The 17502-nt window shown below is 39.3% G+C and overlaps 1 protein-coding gene across 1 annotated transcript in view; it reads right to left on the bottom strand.

Annotated features, from left to right (window-relative positions):
• Window positions 1-17502, bottom strand: part of arhgap10 (Rho GTPase activating protein 10) — a 90264-nt gene that overhangs the window by 49448 nt on the left and 23314 nt on the right. Inside the window, exons 2-6 of the mRNA XM_060873133.1 lie at window positions 9755-9850; window positions 8269-8330; window positions 3575-3646; window positions 3360-3461; window positions 1231-1341 (exon numbers count right to left, since the gene is read on the bottom strand). Of these exons, the coding sequence (XP_060729116.1) occupies window positions 1231-1341; window positions 3360-3461; window positions 3575-3646; window positions 8269-8330; window positions 9755-9850 (443 nt within the window). The remainder of the gene's footprint in view (window positions 1-1230; window positions 1342-3359; window positions 3462-3574; window positions 3647-8268; window positions 8331-9754; window positions 9851-17502) is intronic.

Below are 17502 nucleotides of genomic sequence, written 5' to 3'. Positions count from 1 at the left end.
GCTCTGGGTTCCATTACTGCTAGTTTCACACCCTTATTGTTTCTGGTAGTGTTTACTGTTTTAATTATATATTTAAATAAGTGCCTCTCTTGGCCTGTCTGTCACACAACGATTTATTGCGTGAACATTCGCGTGAATAAACGCCCAAGGGCAACGGTGTTTATAAACGGGAGCTCGATAACCGCGCGTGAACATGGGTTCATATGCGCGTGCAATCGTGCACGAAATGTAGGAGGGCCCCTTAGCAGAATTTTGCTTAGAGAGGTCAGGAGTGGCTCTTCAGCCACAGCACACTTTTCAGATGTTTATTTGTGTTCTGTTGGTCTATGACATAAAATCCAAATAAAATACGTTTTTTGACGTAAATGTGAAAAAAAATTTGATGTGACAAAATGTGAAAAAAGTTCGGTGGGTATGAATACTTCTGTATGAATCGCTATGGCGACCATTAACAGGAAAAGCCAAAGGTACAAGAAGAAGAAGATATATAAATATATATCTGAGAAACCAGAAGCTCTGATGTCATACATTGGCACATTATTTCTCACCAAGCCGTTCTAATCTGTGCAAGTCCTTCCTCATAATCCATCTCAACTCTATTTGTCTTAACCATCGTTTCTACACTGTGTTCTGGATACTTTCCAACGTGATGACATAGTTACTTGGAGCATTATTAAAACTTTTGGATTGTATTATTTAACTGTATTAATTAACAACAGCCAGAAGGGAGCATTATACAAATCCAGATATGGGTTTAATTTGATTCCTAATGAGGAAGAATCCTTGAGATTTACCAGATTGTAGAACACGACTCGTTAGCACGAGCGTCTGAGTCATTTTGTATTTCTTCTAGCCAATCGGTTATGCGTGCTAGCACACCGGTTATGTGTGGAATAACCACTCTCAGGTGTGCTGCCTATAGAATATGCCTATAGGATGCTGTTATTATAGAAACTATAACACAGTGGAATATGTGCATGAATTTCGCTCTATGAAATAACTTAGACTCCTGACCAATCAGATTGCAGAATTATTCTGATCATGGTACAGTATAATGTACAATAACAGCTGCCATAAAGAATAACTTCACTAATACTCTTCTTTCATTGGATGTGAACCGCCATGGCAACAGCATGTCATTCTTAAAACGTAAATAGTTCTGAATGTAAAACTTCATTAGCTAACATGTCTATATGCATTGAGGTGAGGTGAGTAGAGGCGTGCGCTCACAGGCTCGACACACTCAAACTTCTTCCTCTCCTGGATTTCCTGCAGCTTGCACACATACTCCAAAGACTCCTCCTGAAAGTGCAGCCTCATCGTCTCCACTGCTCCATCTGCCTGAGAGAGAGATTATTTTAAACCACAGATGATAACTCGTTATTAATGCTAATATCAGGCCTTTTCTTCTGAGTGAGTGAGTGAGTGAGTGAGCGAGTGAATAAGCTCGAGAGAGTCAGTGAGTGAGCGAGTGAGCAAGCAAGCGAGAGAGTGTGAGTGAGTGAGCGAGAGTGAGTGAGTAAGCGAGAGTGAGAGAGTGAGTGAGAGTGAGCGAGTGAGCGAGTGTAAGTGAGTGAGTGAGCGTGAGAGAGTGAGCGAGCGAGAGTGACTGAGTGAGCGTGAGTGAGTGAGCGAGAGTGAGTGACTGAGTGAGCGTGAGTGAGTGAGCGAGAGTGAGTTAGCAAGAGTGAGAGAGTGAGTGAGTGAATAAGCAAGCGTGAGAGAGTGAGTGAGTGAGTGAGTGAGTGAGTGAGTGTGCGTGAGGGAGAGTCAGAGTGTGCGAAACATAAAAAATAGTCAAAGTGTAAACCACAAGAGAAAGAAAGAAACAGACAATCAGAAAGAGAGACAGTAGACAGATGCAGAAGGTGTGAATTACAGAAACAGAGACAGAGATAAAAGAGAGAGACAGCATGAAAGACTGAGCATGACAGGGAGACAGAGAAACAGTCAGTTTGAGTTGACTCAGAGTGAGTGACAAATGTGTGTGTGTGTGTGTGTGTGTGTGTGTGTGTGTGTGTAAGAGAGAGAGAGAAACAAAGAGGTTGAATACATTGCTTCAAAAACAAGACAGAAAAAAGATGGAGCTGGTGAAGGTCACAAGTGTGTAGGAGGTGAACACAGTAAAAATGAGTGTACAGGTGTTGCACTGCACTTTTGTTCAACCTGCATGCTGATGCCTGTTTCTGTACGGACGATTTGCTAAAAGTCTGTGACACATTACTCACCAACACCATTGTACATCAGATATAAACACAATTACACCAAGTCACGCTTTTTTTAACAAGGACATAAACCGTGACGCGTGAACCAATTGCAGTTAAGAGCTTTCATTTACATCTCAGTCAACCCACAGGTACACAGATTACAGCCCTAGTGTCCCCAAAGCAGATCTAAAGGACCATCTGGTAAACTCCCAGTCTCTCATGATCCCTGCTACAAAAAGTGCTTTTAAAGGTGGGGTCTCCGTTGTTTGAAAGCCAATGTTGACATATAAAATCACCAAAACAAAACCCGCCCCTAACCCAAATGGGTCCCACCCCGTATTTATAGCTCCGCCCACACACACACGTAACCCAGGCAACTAATGGAAAGGAATGTGTCTTTATCATAGCTGAAGGGAAGAACAATACGATTGTAGATAAACAAACAAGCAAAAATGACACACAAGCATAATCATGTAAAGGACAAAGGCATATATTAGTTCTGTGTAACAAAACAAAACCAACGTTACTCACCTATCGAGAAGGAAAAAAGCGCCTTGGTGTCTTAAGTAAAGTTGGTCACATTCACAGATTGGAGTTTCCCGAGTCAATAACTCCTGAGCTAAACACTGTTACTACACAAAACACGGTTGTAGCTGCGTCTCTACATTACTACGATAGAAAAGAGGTGTTATTTGTGTAGTAACAGCGTTTAGCTCAGGAGTTATTGACTCGGGAAACTCCAATCTGTGAATATGTGACCAACTTCCTGCTCCTTCAGTTCTCTCCAGCGCTGGAAAGCTGATCCTATATTAACACGTCCTACTTCTTACCTTATCGTAAGCCTTTCTTCGCTTTCTTTCTTTGTTTTTATCCTCCATGTCGATGTTAAAACCGCTTTCTGCTAATGTCACACAAGACCCGCCCCTTTCTGCTCATTGGCTACACGTTTGTTTTGTTTTTTGTTTATTTTTCAGCCCGACTCAGTTTTCTGAAGCATTTCTCAAACATCGGAGACTCCACCTTTAAGTGTTTGCATCACACAGGCTACATGGGTGTCAAAAAAAAAATGACTAGAAGAAAACTGGATCTTCTGCTTGTCAGAAGATCCAGAGAAGTCTTTATATGGACATGTGGGCTCTTAGTGAAAAGTACCTCTTGCAACTGTGGTTCCTTCTTCTTCGCCGACATGTTTAAGAGCTTCTCCAATGACGTGTAATACTTCTCAGTTTCCTTCTCGTATTTCTTCCTCTCTGTCTAAAAACAGACCAATAAAAAGAAAATGGTTATTTTTAACACCGTGATGGAAACAGTGTTGTTGGAAATGCTGCTGATGTCAAATGGGAAAAAAAGAGAATTAAAAGAAGTACTTTGGCTGAACCGAGCTGCTCCTTCCGAAACTTCTCTAGAGGCTTCATCAGTGTCTCTGTAATGTTCGTCATCTGTAGAAGACAAAATGTATTACATCTTTGATGCCGTACTTTCTGGAGTCGACACGAGTTTATCGTGTAGACTGAATCAGTGTTTTATAGACTGTATTAAAAGGTGTTCTCGTGAGTGGATTTAAGTGAAACAGAAGTTCCTCCGAACAAGAAAATAATACGTTTAAATAAATAGTAACAAATCTGTATTTTTAATCAGTACTTTTAATCTGCTCTCTGTCCACAGGGACTGACATGGGTAAACTCCATTAAGCACAATTAAAAGCAATAACAAAAGGTACTGTCCTTTCATACGTCTCATATCCTGTGGGAATTGAGTGTTTTTAGCACACTTCCAGAAGTTTATTTAAAACCCAATGAAAGGTTATGATAGGGAGTTGTCAAAGGAGTGGCGTCTCTGTAAGCTATTCTATTCCTATGTAGGTTAAAGTATAGATCAAGCCTGTCTTGCAGATACAAACAATACAGCAGGTAATTATAGGAAATGTCAAAGCTGTCAGATTACACTGAAGATATAAGATGTATCTGTGTACGATTACATTCTGGCCTGTTAATGTAATGCTGATTTTAGCCACAAGATTTTTTTAAATCCCACATCCTACCAGGTCCTATAGAAGTTCTAACAAATCCAACTCACTCAAGGCCAATACTGTCCTCTCCCACAGACACTCTCATCCAATCCTGCATGCTCCTGCAGACACATCTGACCAATTCTGCTGGCTCTTGCAAACACTCTTGACCGACCTGGTCCACTCTCCCGGTTACGCTCGATCGAGTCTATCTACTCCGACCGACACTCTTGTCCAATTCTGTCCCCTCCTGCAGACATACTCGACAAACCTTGCATGCTCTTGCAGATACTCAACCAATTCCTTCTGCTCCTGCAGCCATTCGACCAATCCATTCCTCTCTTGCGGACACTCTTGACCAATCCTTTCCACTTCCACAGGCACTGAATAAATTCCATCTGTTACTGCCAGAACCCTTGACCGGTTACATATGCTCCTGCAGACACTCGACCAATCCTTTCCCTTCTTGCAGACAATCCTGACCAATCCCTCATGCTTTTGTAGACACTCTTGACCACCCCCCCACTCCTGAAGAACATTTCTGACCACTCACATTTGTTCCTTAAGACTCTCTTGATCGATTCTGTCCACGCATGCATATACTCTTGACTAATCTCACTTCCTCCGACAGATACTCTTGGCAAGTCCCGCATGCTCCGACTGTCCTGTAGATTGTCTTGATCAATCCTGTCCACAACTACAGACACTCTTCATTATTCCGACCTGCTCCTAAAGACACTCTTGACGAATCCCATCAGTGCCTGCAGACTCTCTTTACCAATCCTATCTGCTCCTGCAGACATTATTGACAAATCCCCTTTCTCCTGCAGACTTTTGATTGAACCCTTGCTGCAGTTTCTCTTGATCAATCCCATTCACCAGCGCAGTTGTCTGACCACTTACTTACTCCACTGACCCACAATATCGAGTACTTGGTTTTACCGTTCAAAATATAAACAAGTAATTTCCCTACCAACAGGTTTCAAATCCACCTTCCAGGGTTTCCCGCAAAAAATTTGTTAGTTAAGGCGGTAGGTTTGGGCATGGGGGGCGGGGCCCGGGGCTTCTTTGTGAGATAGACCACAGACTCTGTACTACGTTTAACAATTATTAAAAACAGGATTGCAAAAAATTAAAAAAATTATTGCAACCTAGCTAGCAGGTGAAGAACTACAAAATCACCAGCTAACTTACTTTAAATTTGCAAGAACTATAGACTAATACAATAACAGGCTTAAATAAACCCAAAACATAAGTCTACTTACAGTTCTCACGGACACACGTTTTATTAACTGGCTAGTTATCCTCCAGACAGTGACGGACCGCGTCTTTCTCTCATTTCGGCCGTGTGGCGCGCGGTGTGAAGCGCGTCCGCACTATTCTCCGAGATGCACTCGACGGCCTTTTGTGCAGCGAAATGTTTTTTTTTTTGGACGACCTAGTTAAGGCAATAGGGTTTCCCAGCTTAGGCGGGCCGCCCGAACTGCAAAGTGCTGCGGGAAACCCTGACCTTTACCCAAGAGTAAACCTCCTGGCAGAGGCAAACTGGTCTTTAGTTTTAATACCCCGGCAGTTGGCACAATGGTACTACGAATCACAAATTGATACCTTGCTATTAATCTAGATGATTTCAATACTAGAAAATGTGTTTGTAGCTGTAAGAGGTTTTCACACAGCGCATGACAAATCACTCAACTGCATCTCAGCTTACATCTCTCTTATCCGAGCAAGTGTAGAACTATACTTATAATCATTATACATAGTCCATTATCCAGGACATAAACATGTACAGTAAAGATACAGTGTATACTCTGTGCTCACAAGACCAGCATTACCATAATTAGGAAGCAAAGCAGCATTAATGATTATTAGGTCTTTTCCCAAACTTTTCCCAAATGTTGACCTAAATTGATTTATGGTAATGCCATAATTAAGTATAACATTTTAGTCATCGTTTTCAACCCTGATCCAATTTCGTTTTCTGCCTCTCTCTGCCTCAGCATGTCCGAGTTGGCGCACCCTGCCTGAGCTCTGCTGCATGACATCACCTCTCTGCCGTGTTGTGATTGGGTGGAGGCCCGGATCTGTCTTCACAACAAGCTAGCTGGTGCGAGTTTAGGTTTGGGCAGGGCCAGCACTGGCTTTTCTCTGTTTACTGAACACCAAAATGACACATTGAGGCCACGAGGATACTGTAACGAAGTCAGCCAATCCCAAATCTAATGCAAATCCAACACAACAATATAAATCCAGAACACACACAAAGACTTAATGAGGTTTATAAAGAAATAAAGCCATAAAGCTTTGCATTTCTGTATAAGCCAGAGCCACTACACAAGTGACTGCCAAGATGGCATCAGTATAACTAAAACAATCTGATACTCGTAATAAAAAGCAAGAAAAAACACGAGAAAGATGTAAAAAAAAAAAAAAAGCAAGAAATTTGATTTTAGATTTGTGAATGGTAATAATAATTTTAATAATTATAACAACAATAATATTTTTTATTATTGCTGTTATTTTTATTGTTGTTATTATTATTATTATTTTTATTTTTATTTTTATTTTTTTCCTTCTTCTTCTTCTTCTTCTTCTTCTTCTTCTTCTTCTTCTTCTTATTATTATTATTATCATTCTTATATGTATGTATCTGCCCCAAAACAATACTCAGCATTACAAAGCATAATAAAGCATTAAAAAAAACATTAAAACAGCATTTTTGCAAAATGAAAAACAAACAAAGATAAACACAGGGATCAGCACAGAGGAGATGGGATTTGTTGCTAACGCTAACACTGACTCACTCTTTCTGCAAGCCTGCATTCAGTAGAGAATCACTCCAGCTTGCAGCAAATAACCAACAGCAAAACATCCCACTTCCTGTGGAAAACTCGGAGTGCCCACTAACATGCAAGTGTGTGAATGTGTGTGTGTGTGTGTGTGTGTGTGTGTGTGTGTGTGTGTGGCAGGCCTATAGAGTAACAAAGCAGCCAAGTAAATGTTCTGAAGCCTGAAGAGGAGCCTCACTATAAAATTTACTGTATAAACATCCCCAGCTTCACAGATCTTCACTAAGCACTTTCTCCTGGTCAGGGTCCTGGTAGATCTGCGGTCTGTCCCAGAAATAATAAGAACCGAAATATATCCTGAATGAGTCGCTCCCCAAATTATTTCGGCTACTCTATGGTGTTTTTACACTATGTTCTGTCAGGTTCTGTAAACTTCATAGATTTAAATGAGACTTGAGCAATAATTAGTAGAGACACCACTGGCAGTCGCTATACTTTACAAGGATGGCAAACGTGATCCCCAGTTCCTCCACTGTTCAAGCCATGAGAGCTTAGTCAATTTTCACAGTTGAAAAGCAACCGCTATGATTAGACCATGTCAGAACATCTATCTATCTTTCTCCTAGCCATCATGATCTTCTACCTGACCTATATCTGTCTTTCCCTCAGGTTCCCCAGTACTGCAGATGAGAAACATCCCGAGAACATTATGCTCCCACCACCACGCTTCACAGCTGGGATTGGATGGTGTTGTTTTTGTGATGTCCTACTTTGGTGTCATCTGAACACAAAACCTTCTGGCTTTCTTCAGAATATGTGGAATATCTTTGATTCTGTGGTTTGATGAATATGGTTTCTACTGTTTGCTATAAAATCCTTTAGGTCTTTCAAAGTTGCCATGTCGTTCCTGATGGATATCTACTTTTGATGTATGCCCAGATTTCGTCGCCACCTTCGCTTGGATCTACTTTGACTACATCTGCTTTCCGGTGCCACTATGCTCCAATACACCCTGTGACTCCCGCATTTGCTTCCATTGTCCGTATCGAGGGCAATGCTGTCCAGTATAAAGCGTTCCCTAATGCTTATACATTCATTTCAGTGTTAAAGTTTTTACATTTCTTTTCGCAAATCGAGCCCGAGCTCCTCCCTCAAGATTAGTTTTTAAATACAGATTTATAACTGGATTAAAAAGAAACTTTAATAACAACAAGCCTGTGGATTGTTAGATTCTGTGAAAATACCCAGTGACTGAAACACCTACCATCAGCTCCCTCTGATCCTCCAAGTTTCTGAGAAAGGCGGAAAACTCCTGTAAAGACTCATCTGCAACACACACACACACACACACACACACACACACACAAACAGAAACACATGTTTTTATTATTTCAATTATTGAAAGAAAGAAAGAAAGAAAGAAAGAAAGAAAGAAAGAAAGAAAGAAAGAAAGAAAGAAAGAAAGAAAGAAAGAAAGAAAGAAAGAAAGAAAGAAAGAGGGGAGGGAGTTAGAAAGAAAGAAAGAAAGAAAGAAAGAAAGAAAGAAAGAAAGAAAGAAAGAAAGAAAGAAAGAAAGAATGAAAGAAAGAGACAGACAGAAAGAAAAAAGAAAGAAAGAAAGAAAGAAAGAAAGAAAGAAAGAAAGAAAGAAAGAAAGAAAGAAAGAAAGAAAGAAAGAAAGAAAGAGGGGGAGGGAGTTAGAAAGAAAGAAAGAAAAAAGAAAGAGACAGTCAGACAGACAGACAGACAGAAAGAAAGAAAGAAAGAAAGAAAGAAAGAAAGAAAGAAAGAAAGAAAAATGGGCGAAGAAAGAAAGAAAAAAAGAAAGAAAGAGGGGAGGGAGTTAGAAAGAAAGAAAGAAAGAAAGAAAGAAAGAAAGAAAGAAAGAAAGAAAGAAAGAAAGAGACAGACAGACAGAAAGAAAAAAGATAGAAAGAAATAAAGAAAGAGGGGGAGGGAGTTAGAAAGAAAGAAAGAAAAAAGAAAGAGACAGACAGACAGACAGACAGACAGACAGAAAGAAAGAAAGAAAGAAAGAAAGAAAGAAAGAAAAATGGGCGAAGAAAGAAAGAAAGAAAGAAAGAAAGAAAGAAAGAAAGAAAGAAAGAAAGAAAGAAAGAAAGAAAAATGGGCGAAGAAAGAGAAAAAAGAAAGTAAACTGCAAAGTAAACAAAAAAGATAAATAGAAGAGAAAGAACAAATAAAAAATAGATGAAAGATAGATAAAAAATATTAAGAGACATAAAGGTATAAAACAAAAGAAATACTAAAAGACCCTTTCTGTGAAGGAAGAAAGAAAGAAAAAAAAAAAGAAAACTATAAGGATCAATGAAACTTATTCAGTATCTTACTATGGGGTGCAAAACAATATTTTTTTTTCTGAAAAGTATATGATCTCCTACTCCTATATGGGATCTGCTGGATTTCATGGCTCTATGTGAAATTCCCTGGAGATGAAGAAATAAAAATGATGATGATGATGATGATGATGATGATGAGTGTTGTCTGTCAAGCCAACATAATAATTAGTCACGCTGAGCAACAATGTAAGTGTGTGACTTCTGGGTGTTGGCTGTCCATCTGCCTGATCTTTACCTTGTGGTTTTTCAAAACACTTTAATTTAAAAGCAAATAAATACAAATTAACAGCAAATAAAAGTGATTGTGCATGAAGCCATGAACTTATACTTCAGTACAGAATCCTGATCCCTGAACACTGGCAAGGGGGAAGAAAGTTAAACAGCTCTCACCGATGCACTTTTCATCGTCAGTCTTTGCGTCGCCGATGTACTCGAACTGGAAATCCTTCAGACACTGAGCAAACTTACGCTGGGCCTGAGAGAGCTCTGTAGGAATCAAGAAGATAGAGAAGAACTTCAGGAACCAACAAAGCACCAAGACATGATTCAGGCAAATCACCTGAGGAAGGACCGAAAGGAAACCTACTGTATCTCTGAGGCTTGCAGAAAGTCCTGCATAGAACTTATAGAAACGAAACTATGTGTAGATAAACACACGTCTCTATACTGGTGAGGAGAAAAACCCGGAGACGGATTAGGAACGCCTCAGTGGGGGAATCAGGAGGGACATTTCAAATGGGAATAATTCTGGAACAGCTGCGTTTATAATAAACAATGACTCAGAGCTAGCATAAAAAAAAAGGTCTTGTGTCTAATCATACAAATGTAAGATTTGCATTGGTATGAGGGTGTGTGTGTGTGTGTATACGTGTGTGTGTGTGTGTATACGTGTGTGTGTGTGTGTATGTGTTAGGGATGCATTTAAACAAATATGTTAGACAAATATTAAACAATGACTCAGAGCTAGCATTCACACAGTGAAGGAGGTGTGGTCTCTGAGTCTGTCAGTCACAGTGAAGGAGGTGTGGTCTCTGAGTCTGTCTGTCACAGTGAAGGAGGTGTGGTCTCTGAGTCTGTCTGTCACAGTGAAGGAGGTGTGGTCTCTGAGTCTGTCAGTCACAGTGAAGGAGGTGTGGTCTCTGAGTCTGTCTGTCACAGTGAAGGAGGTGTGGTCTCAGTCTGTCTGTCACAGTGAAGGAGGTGTGGCCTCTGAGTTTGTCAGTCCCAGAGAAATAGGTGTGGTCTATTAGCTCATTTATTCATGAAAACTAAAGCATTAGCACTTTAATCACTGTGTTGAAACAATATAGTTCACTACAGCAACACTAAACTGGATTGTTTTAATCCCTGGCTACTTTAAATATGATGTGGAAAGACCAGATCACTGATTACTGCTTTAGCTTTCCAAATATTTAGGAATTGCAGCATATTGGTAAGCTGGGGGAAATCCCAGCTGGATAGAATTGTGGTGTTAAATAAAGCCTTTAGGAAAGAATTTAAGCTTTTTTCCCCCTCTGTGTAAAGTGTGTGTATGATCTGCTAGGGCGCTGTTAACACTGTAGAAACACGATCCGTTCTTACAGTCCCGAGGGGAAATCCCTTCATCGAGGACATCCCATGAGGAGGTGCATGAGAGAAACAAACAGGGTATTTTCAGTTGAGAGTCATGAGTGGTATTCATCTGTGCAGAGATTTCAGTGTCACAATACAGCTCTGGAAAGGAAACTGATCTAAACAGTACCAACCATCGATTAGGCCGACTTTTTATTTTCAGTTTTGAAAGAATCCAAGCTAGGGGGATTTTAATTCAGGAATAGTGAGGATTAAATATTAGACTTCAGAAAAGCAGTGCAAATTTAGTTTAGTATGCTGATGATTAGGGTGCAGAAAATTGGCGTTGGGTAACGTGAGTGTTGAAGAGGACCCTGTGACAGCTCATTCAGCCTATTCTGCCTTATTCACGAAGCATCTCGGTGAAGACGGTAATAGAAAAGCATTCACACAGTCAACCGGAGATCATAAGTTCATTTTTCTAGCATAGTGGAAAGACAGTTTAGAGTTGTCTTTCCAGGCTAGCCAACGAATGTAGTGGAAGAACATGCAAGAACAAGCATAGGGAAAACATCTACGCAGCTCTTGGCTGAGGAATGACATTTTTCACTGAACTATTCCTTTAAAAAAAAAAAAACTCCCACCCTTTACAACATATTCAGCGATCTTTCCCTGACGCCTACCGTTTTTTATTCTTTGCACTTTGCTGTGAAAAAAGACTTATAATTCCAAAGCTGTGACCTTCAAAAAGAAAAGCACTCTCAAGACTCAATCCAGATAAACCTGTGTGTATCTGGCAGCCCTGGAGCAGATCCTGGGCAGCGTGTAACCTTACGAACAGTGCTGATGCTTTGTTTACAGTGCTCCGGCCCTCATTACTGGTCTCAAAATAGATGCAGAGGAAGGGGTGTATTTTTTCTGTGTCATGCGTGAGGTAACGTCTCCGTTTACGTACGCTAAGCTAGATCACAGCTGCAAACTCTAGGCGCATGCTGCAACATGCAGCAAGGTGTTGGTGTGCGGTTGTTTGCTGGGTTTCACAACCTACGGCTTGGGTTATGCTCATGCTTAACCGACAGAGGTACGAAGAGGAACTCAAAGAAAAGAAATAAAGATTTCCTTTGCACAAGCATTTCAGTGACAGCGCTGCACATCATGCAGAGAAATAAACACTTCAGCCGAGGCCTGTAAACGATTTACGGCATTGAGTAAGAAGTCATGCATTCTTGTTCATCCGGAACGCTTCAGAGAAGGAGGTGTGGCTGAAAAGCTGACACATGACTCACTCGGGGAATTAAGATACTCAGAATGTGTGGTATTTACTATGGGGAGGCTAAGAAATTGTTGCATATACAGAAATAACTATCTGAGGTGAGTAATGCCTTGTTAAAGTACCAGTTTGCACGGTGAAATTTAAGCAGTTTGCATTGTATCAGTAAAGTAAAAAACATCATCTGGTTACTAGAAGCTCTTTAATATGGTAGTAATTACTAATTACAACAGTGAATATTATTGCTAGTATCATAACTTTTAGTAGGTACACAATACTACAGAATTCGCTAAGATTAGAGCACTACCCTAATGTAGTACAGTATAACTAACATGTATTTCTACAATACTCCAGTTACTCGTGCACAACAGTTACTACACTAGAAGTAACAATTACCTCCATGACTACACTACAGTTATACTATAATAACCAGATAGCTACAATAAAGTAGTGCACAACTATATTTACTCAACTACTATAGTTACTGTACTCAACATAATCAAGAAATAAACATGGCTACCCAGAAATAACCATATATCTACAATATATGACTTTACTAATACAGCTACTCGTGCACTACAATTATTATGCTAATAGCAACCCAGAAATAATCATATAGTACAACATTACTACTGTTCAGGTGGAATTATTCCGCGTTCTAACCATCACGGCACGCGTTCAATTACTGTTGATGAACTAAGCTTGCCACTGAGGGGTTAAATCACAGTGCAAGTCCCAAGCCCTTACCAAATGGAAGGGTTGAGTCAGGAAGGCGTAAAAACCTGTGCCAAGATCTAAATCAGAAAGCTGTAGCGACCCTGAAGCGACCCAGAGCAGTCGAAGGACAACAGCTACAAATGTACTACAGTAATACAGTCAACATTACTTACAAATATCCATATAGCTAATATATATAGCACTACAGTATTACAGTTACATATGCACTACAGTTACTATAGTAGAAATGACCATATAGCTACCGTATATTACTACGTCAATACAGTTACTCAAATAAACCTAGAAATAACCAGACATTATGTTGCCTAATAAAATCATAAAATATGACTGTACTTACTTAATACATAAAGTTACACACATACTACAGTAATTACACTCCAAAAACAAACCAAACACAGAGCCAAATAGGTACTATAGATCATTACACTACTACAGATAATGGTATAGTGCTATAGTTACAATAGTTACCAGAACTCATTATATAATATATACTATAACATCTTTGTATACTTATAAAACATAAATAATCAGTTATTAATATACAGTGCAATACTTTTTATATTGAACAAACCGTTTTACAATGTAGATACTACACTATATGGTAAAATAAAAATCATATTGGAATAATAACAACTGCTATGCATTTATTATAGAGTGCTAGTTAGTTACTATACTATATACAGAAATAACATTATAGCCTAGTTAGTACAAAAAAATAAAAAATAAAAAAATAGGTCAACTTTGTATTACATGCAATATGGCCTCACTATTAAATGTGAAACGCTAAAGAAACTCTCTAATAAAATAAATAAGAATTTTAAAAAAATCTGATGGTCGTATCAAGAGTTTGACCTCTTAATTTTGTTTTATAACGCTGTAACTTACACAATTTAGAGATGAACCAAAATTTCAACCAGCAAAGGTTCTTATGTTAAAACTACAAAATAGAAGTTAAATTCTTTTAATAACTAAATGCAACACTGTGTGATAATGTGACACAGTACAATCGTATCAGAGTTTAAAGTTTGAAATAGAGATTAGAGTGAAAATTCTCTACTCTTAATGTTGCCACTGAAAACATGCAAGCTGAATGCAATGCTTCTCAGTGGCATCCTATCTTTGGGAAATAAATGCGGAAAAACAAGCTGACCTATAAAGACTGAAGTAGTAAACACGAACGTATATCCAGAAACATCTGCATAACGTTAAATAAGAGAGATGTTAAATAATGGGTTGAGGCAATGTTGTCAAAACAGGAACCCTGGCACACGATGGCAGGTTTTTTATTTTGGTTTAAACATAAAGGCCTGTATTTAAAAATGGTGGCTTGTCCTCATAGTTAGCTGGAATGCTAGACACGTATAGCCACAAAATCCCTCGCCACTGAGGGGTAATACGATCTTATAGTCCTTATAAAGCAGCTAAATTCAGATAAGTCTTATCTCGGCACTGTGGCCGTCACTCAGGGTGTGGCCTAGTGTGTTTATTTTGAATCCTATCTTATTTGACCTCATGAGAAAACATTAATAGTTTAAATAAAAACAACAGAAGTTTAATCGTAGCCTGGTTTATGAACTACTAAATCATATTCACTTCAGTTTTAAGTTATAACTGAAGAACCACCCACCCATACTGTAGTAAGGGCATCAGTTGCTATAAATAAAACTCCTCTGCGAGTCTGTTAGAATTTATTTATGTAGGTAGTCAAGATGTATAATCACTGCACATAGAAACTTCATAGAAAATGTATAAATAACTAAACATAAACAGAAGCAACTGTAAGACCAATGATAAAACTCTAAGCTACTAATCTGATCATACGGTGTAGTTTTCTGTTAGAACAGGGGTTCCCAAACTTTTCAGACCTCGACCCCAATATTAGAGTGCTGACGACACCACCACCCCCCTCTCTCTCTCTCTGTGTTTTCCTCCAACAGCTTGTGAGGATTTGCGATTTGGTTACAGACTGACAGAGCTAAAACAAAAAGGAACACAATCTCTAAGCCAGGCTATTTTATTAACAAATCATGGACAAAAACAAATACATCCCATAACAGTGAAATGGTTACAGACAGAATACGAACAAGCTGCCTGCAACACGTGTGACACGTGCGCCAAGGCTGTACACGCTGTATAACTTCATGTATAATTGTATTGTAATTGTAAATGTATTAAAAAAAAACGCCTAATGTGATAGATGGGCGCTGTGCGCGGAGCAAAGCAGGTCCACTCTAGGTTCAGTTTTGGAGATCGCCACCCGCAGATCATCTTCCACGTTAAGCCGTGACCTGTGTTTATTCTTAATGTAAGTCAGCGCGGAGAATGTCTTTTCGCATAAATACGTCGAGCCAAATTGCATGAGTACATCCAACGCGGCTTTCGACAACTGTGGATATTCCAGTGCGACAGAAACCCAGAACTCATCCAGCGTCTTGCCGTCAAATGGCGTCCTCAGGGTTCGATCGGTTGAAAGTTCTATCAGCGCATCTTCCATATCTGACGCCAGATGATTTGCCGCGGTTACATTGAATGGTGACCTTAACTGTCGTAATTAATCGGAGCAAACAACGTTTTATTTCCAGTTTATTTTCATTATCCTAAATTTATACTCGCATCATTACAAGCTTTTTTAACATATAAAAAATAAATAAATAAAAATAAAAAAATAAATAAAGTTTCTGGAAATCATCTCGAGACCCCCCGCCCCCACTTTGGGAACTGCTGTGTTAGAAGACATGGAAGCAACATTTATGGAAGGAGTCTCCAGTGTGAGCTCTTAGGAACAGAGAGTTGAGCTTTTTTTCTCTTCTGTCTTATTACCTTTAAGAAAAAGGAAAAAAAATGAGATGCCGGTGCAACAGCGGCTGTTTATATCTGCTGTAATGGAAGTGAGAGCAGGGACTAATTACGTGGAAGTTCCACAACATTAAATGGTTAAAAAGTGCAACAATAAAAGTGCAACAAAATGCTCGCTGATAAATTTTAAAATGTTGCGATCGACAAAAAGCTGTGGTATAAAAGGACATTTTAGACTATTGGAAAAGAGCCACGTCGCTTTGTATCATGCCACGTGTCACAACCCTGGTGTGGATTATTGTCCTATTAAACCACTGTGTGTTATTCCACTATCCTGGGTCTCGATCGTAAATGTAGTATTGCCTGTATATATCGTTTCATGTTACTGATTGGCAGCAGATGACAGAATGTCACTTTAATGCTCTACCAATCACGACGTATCTTAAGAATAACTTTACATCCTGACTTAGGACTTATCTTACCTTCAGCTGGCGCAACTCAGGTCTTAGTCCGATATAAATCTAAAAATATGATTATTCTTAATCTGATATGAATCATATTGAAACACTTCACTGATACAATTAATCCTCACCTTCTTTCCTTCATGTCCATACATCTGTTATCCATTGACTTAGGCTGCCATAAAAGCCTTCAATATTCAAAGAACCCTAGAAGAGTGAAGGTGTTGTCCATGTTGGAATTTTGAGCTGTTCCTTTACCCCCTGTACCTGGTATCGAGGACATGGAGTAAACATAAAAACACAAGAGACACCTTTGTTTAAGGTGACTTGTGCTTGGCAGGACACAAAGCCCTAGTGTCTGATTGCCTTACAGAGACATGCCTCCCTGTGCTCTGTAATTTCAGCACTACTTAGGACTACTTAACCATGCTCAAAAACATCCATTTGGACTTGGCTAATATTAGGCTTAGGGGATCATTTCAGGACAGCATGATCATTGTAATGCTGCTCACTTTTATTTAAAAGGGGGCAATTAAGCAGAGTGTTTTCTCAAAGCGTAAAATATGAAAAATTATTCCCTACGCACATTATTTTGGCATGAACCAGGAGTTCCAAATTTGTCTCCTGCAAAGCCGAAGCACAATTACGTCAAGTCAAATTACGCCTAGCTTTGATGAGTTGCATCTTTTCAAAAACACAGGAAAATATCTGTTATGTTCTGGCCCTCCAGGACTAATCAGAACCTTCCCTCTATATCCTCCATCTAAATATAATCTCTGTGAATGTGAACCACGCCACTGCACTGAGGAAACCAGAGTGGAAAATAAAGCCACTGGAGCCCAGTTTGGTGTAAACAGACGTGTAATTTAAGTTATGACACAAGGGCACTGTCGAGCAAATGCGTTCCAATACAGGTTCAAAGGACACCTGTAAAACAACACACACTTTAACTTGAGATAAGCAGGACCTGGATGACGCAGCCTTCATGAAGAAGGGCAAGCTGCTGCGAGGATGCTACCCCACAGGGCCGGCTGATATATATTGTAATAGCGATATTGTGAAAAATTAGGTCACAGTAAACTTCCCTGAAAGATCACTGAAAGTGTGGAATTTTGTTTTATCTTTATTTTGACTGATTAGAAGCTGCTGATTTTTTGTTAACATTCTGTTTACTGTTAAAATCGTAAATTATTTTCAGAATTATAAACTTAATCGAGTCCTGCGTAGTCCTAGAATTCCTGCCATTCCTACCTACAATCTGTAAAATCTTAGTCATCAGTCCGTACCTACAATTACTACCAATCCTAACTACAATTCCTATC

The sequence above is a fragment of the Tachysurus vachellii genome, chromosome 6, assembly GCF_030014155.1.
Source record: "Tachysurus vachellii isolate PV-2020 chromosome 6, HZAU_Pvac_v1, whole genome shotgun sequence".
Taxonomy (NCBI): domain Eukaryota; kingdom Metazoa; phylum Chordata; class Actinopteri; order Siluriformes; family Bagridae; genus Tachysurus; species Tachysurus vachellii.
The sequence above is the reverse complement of the archived record's forward strand: the minus strand, read 5'-3'. Positions and strand labels throughout refer to the sequence as shown.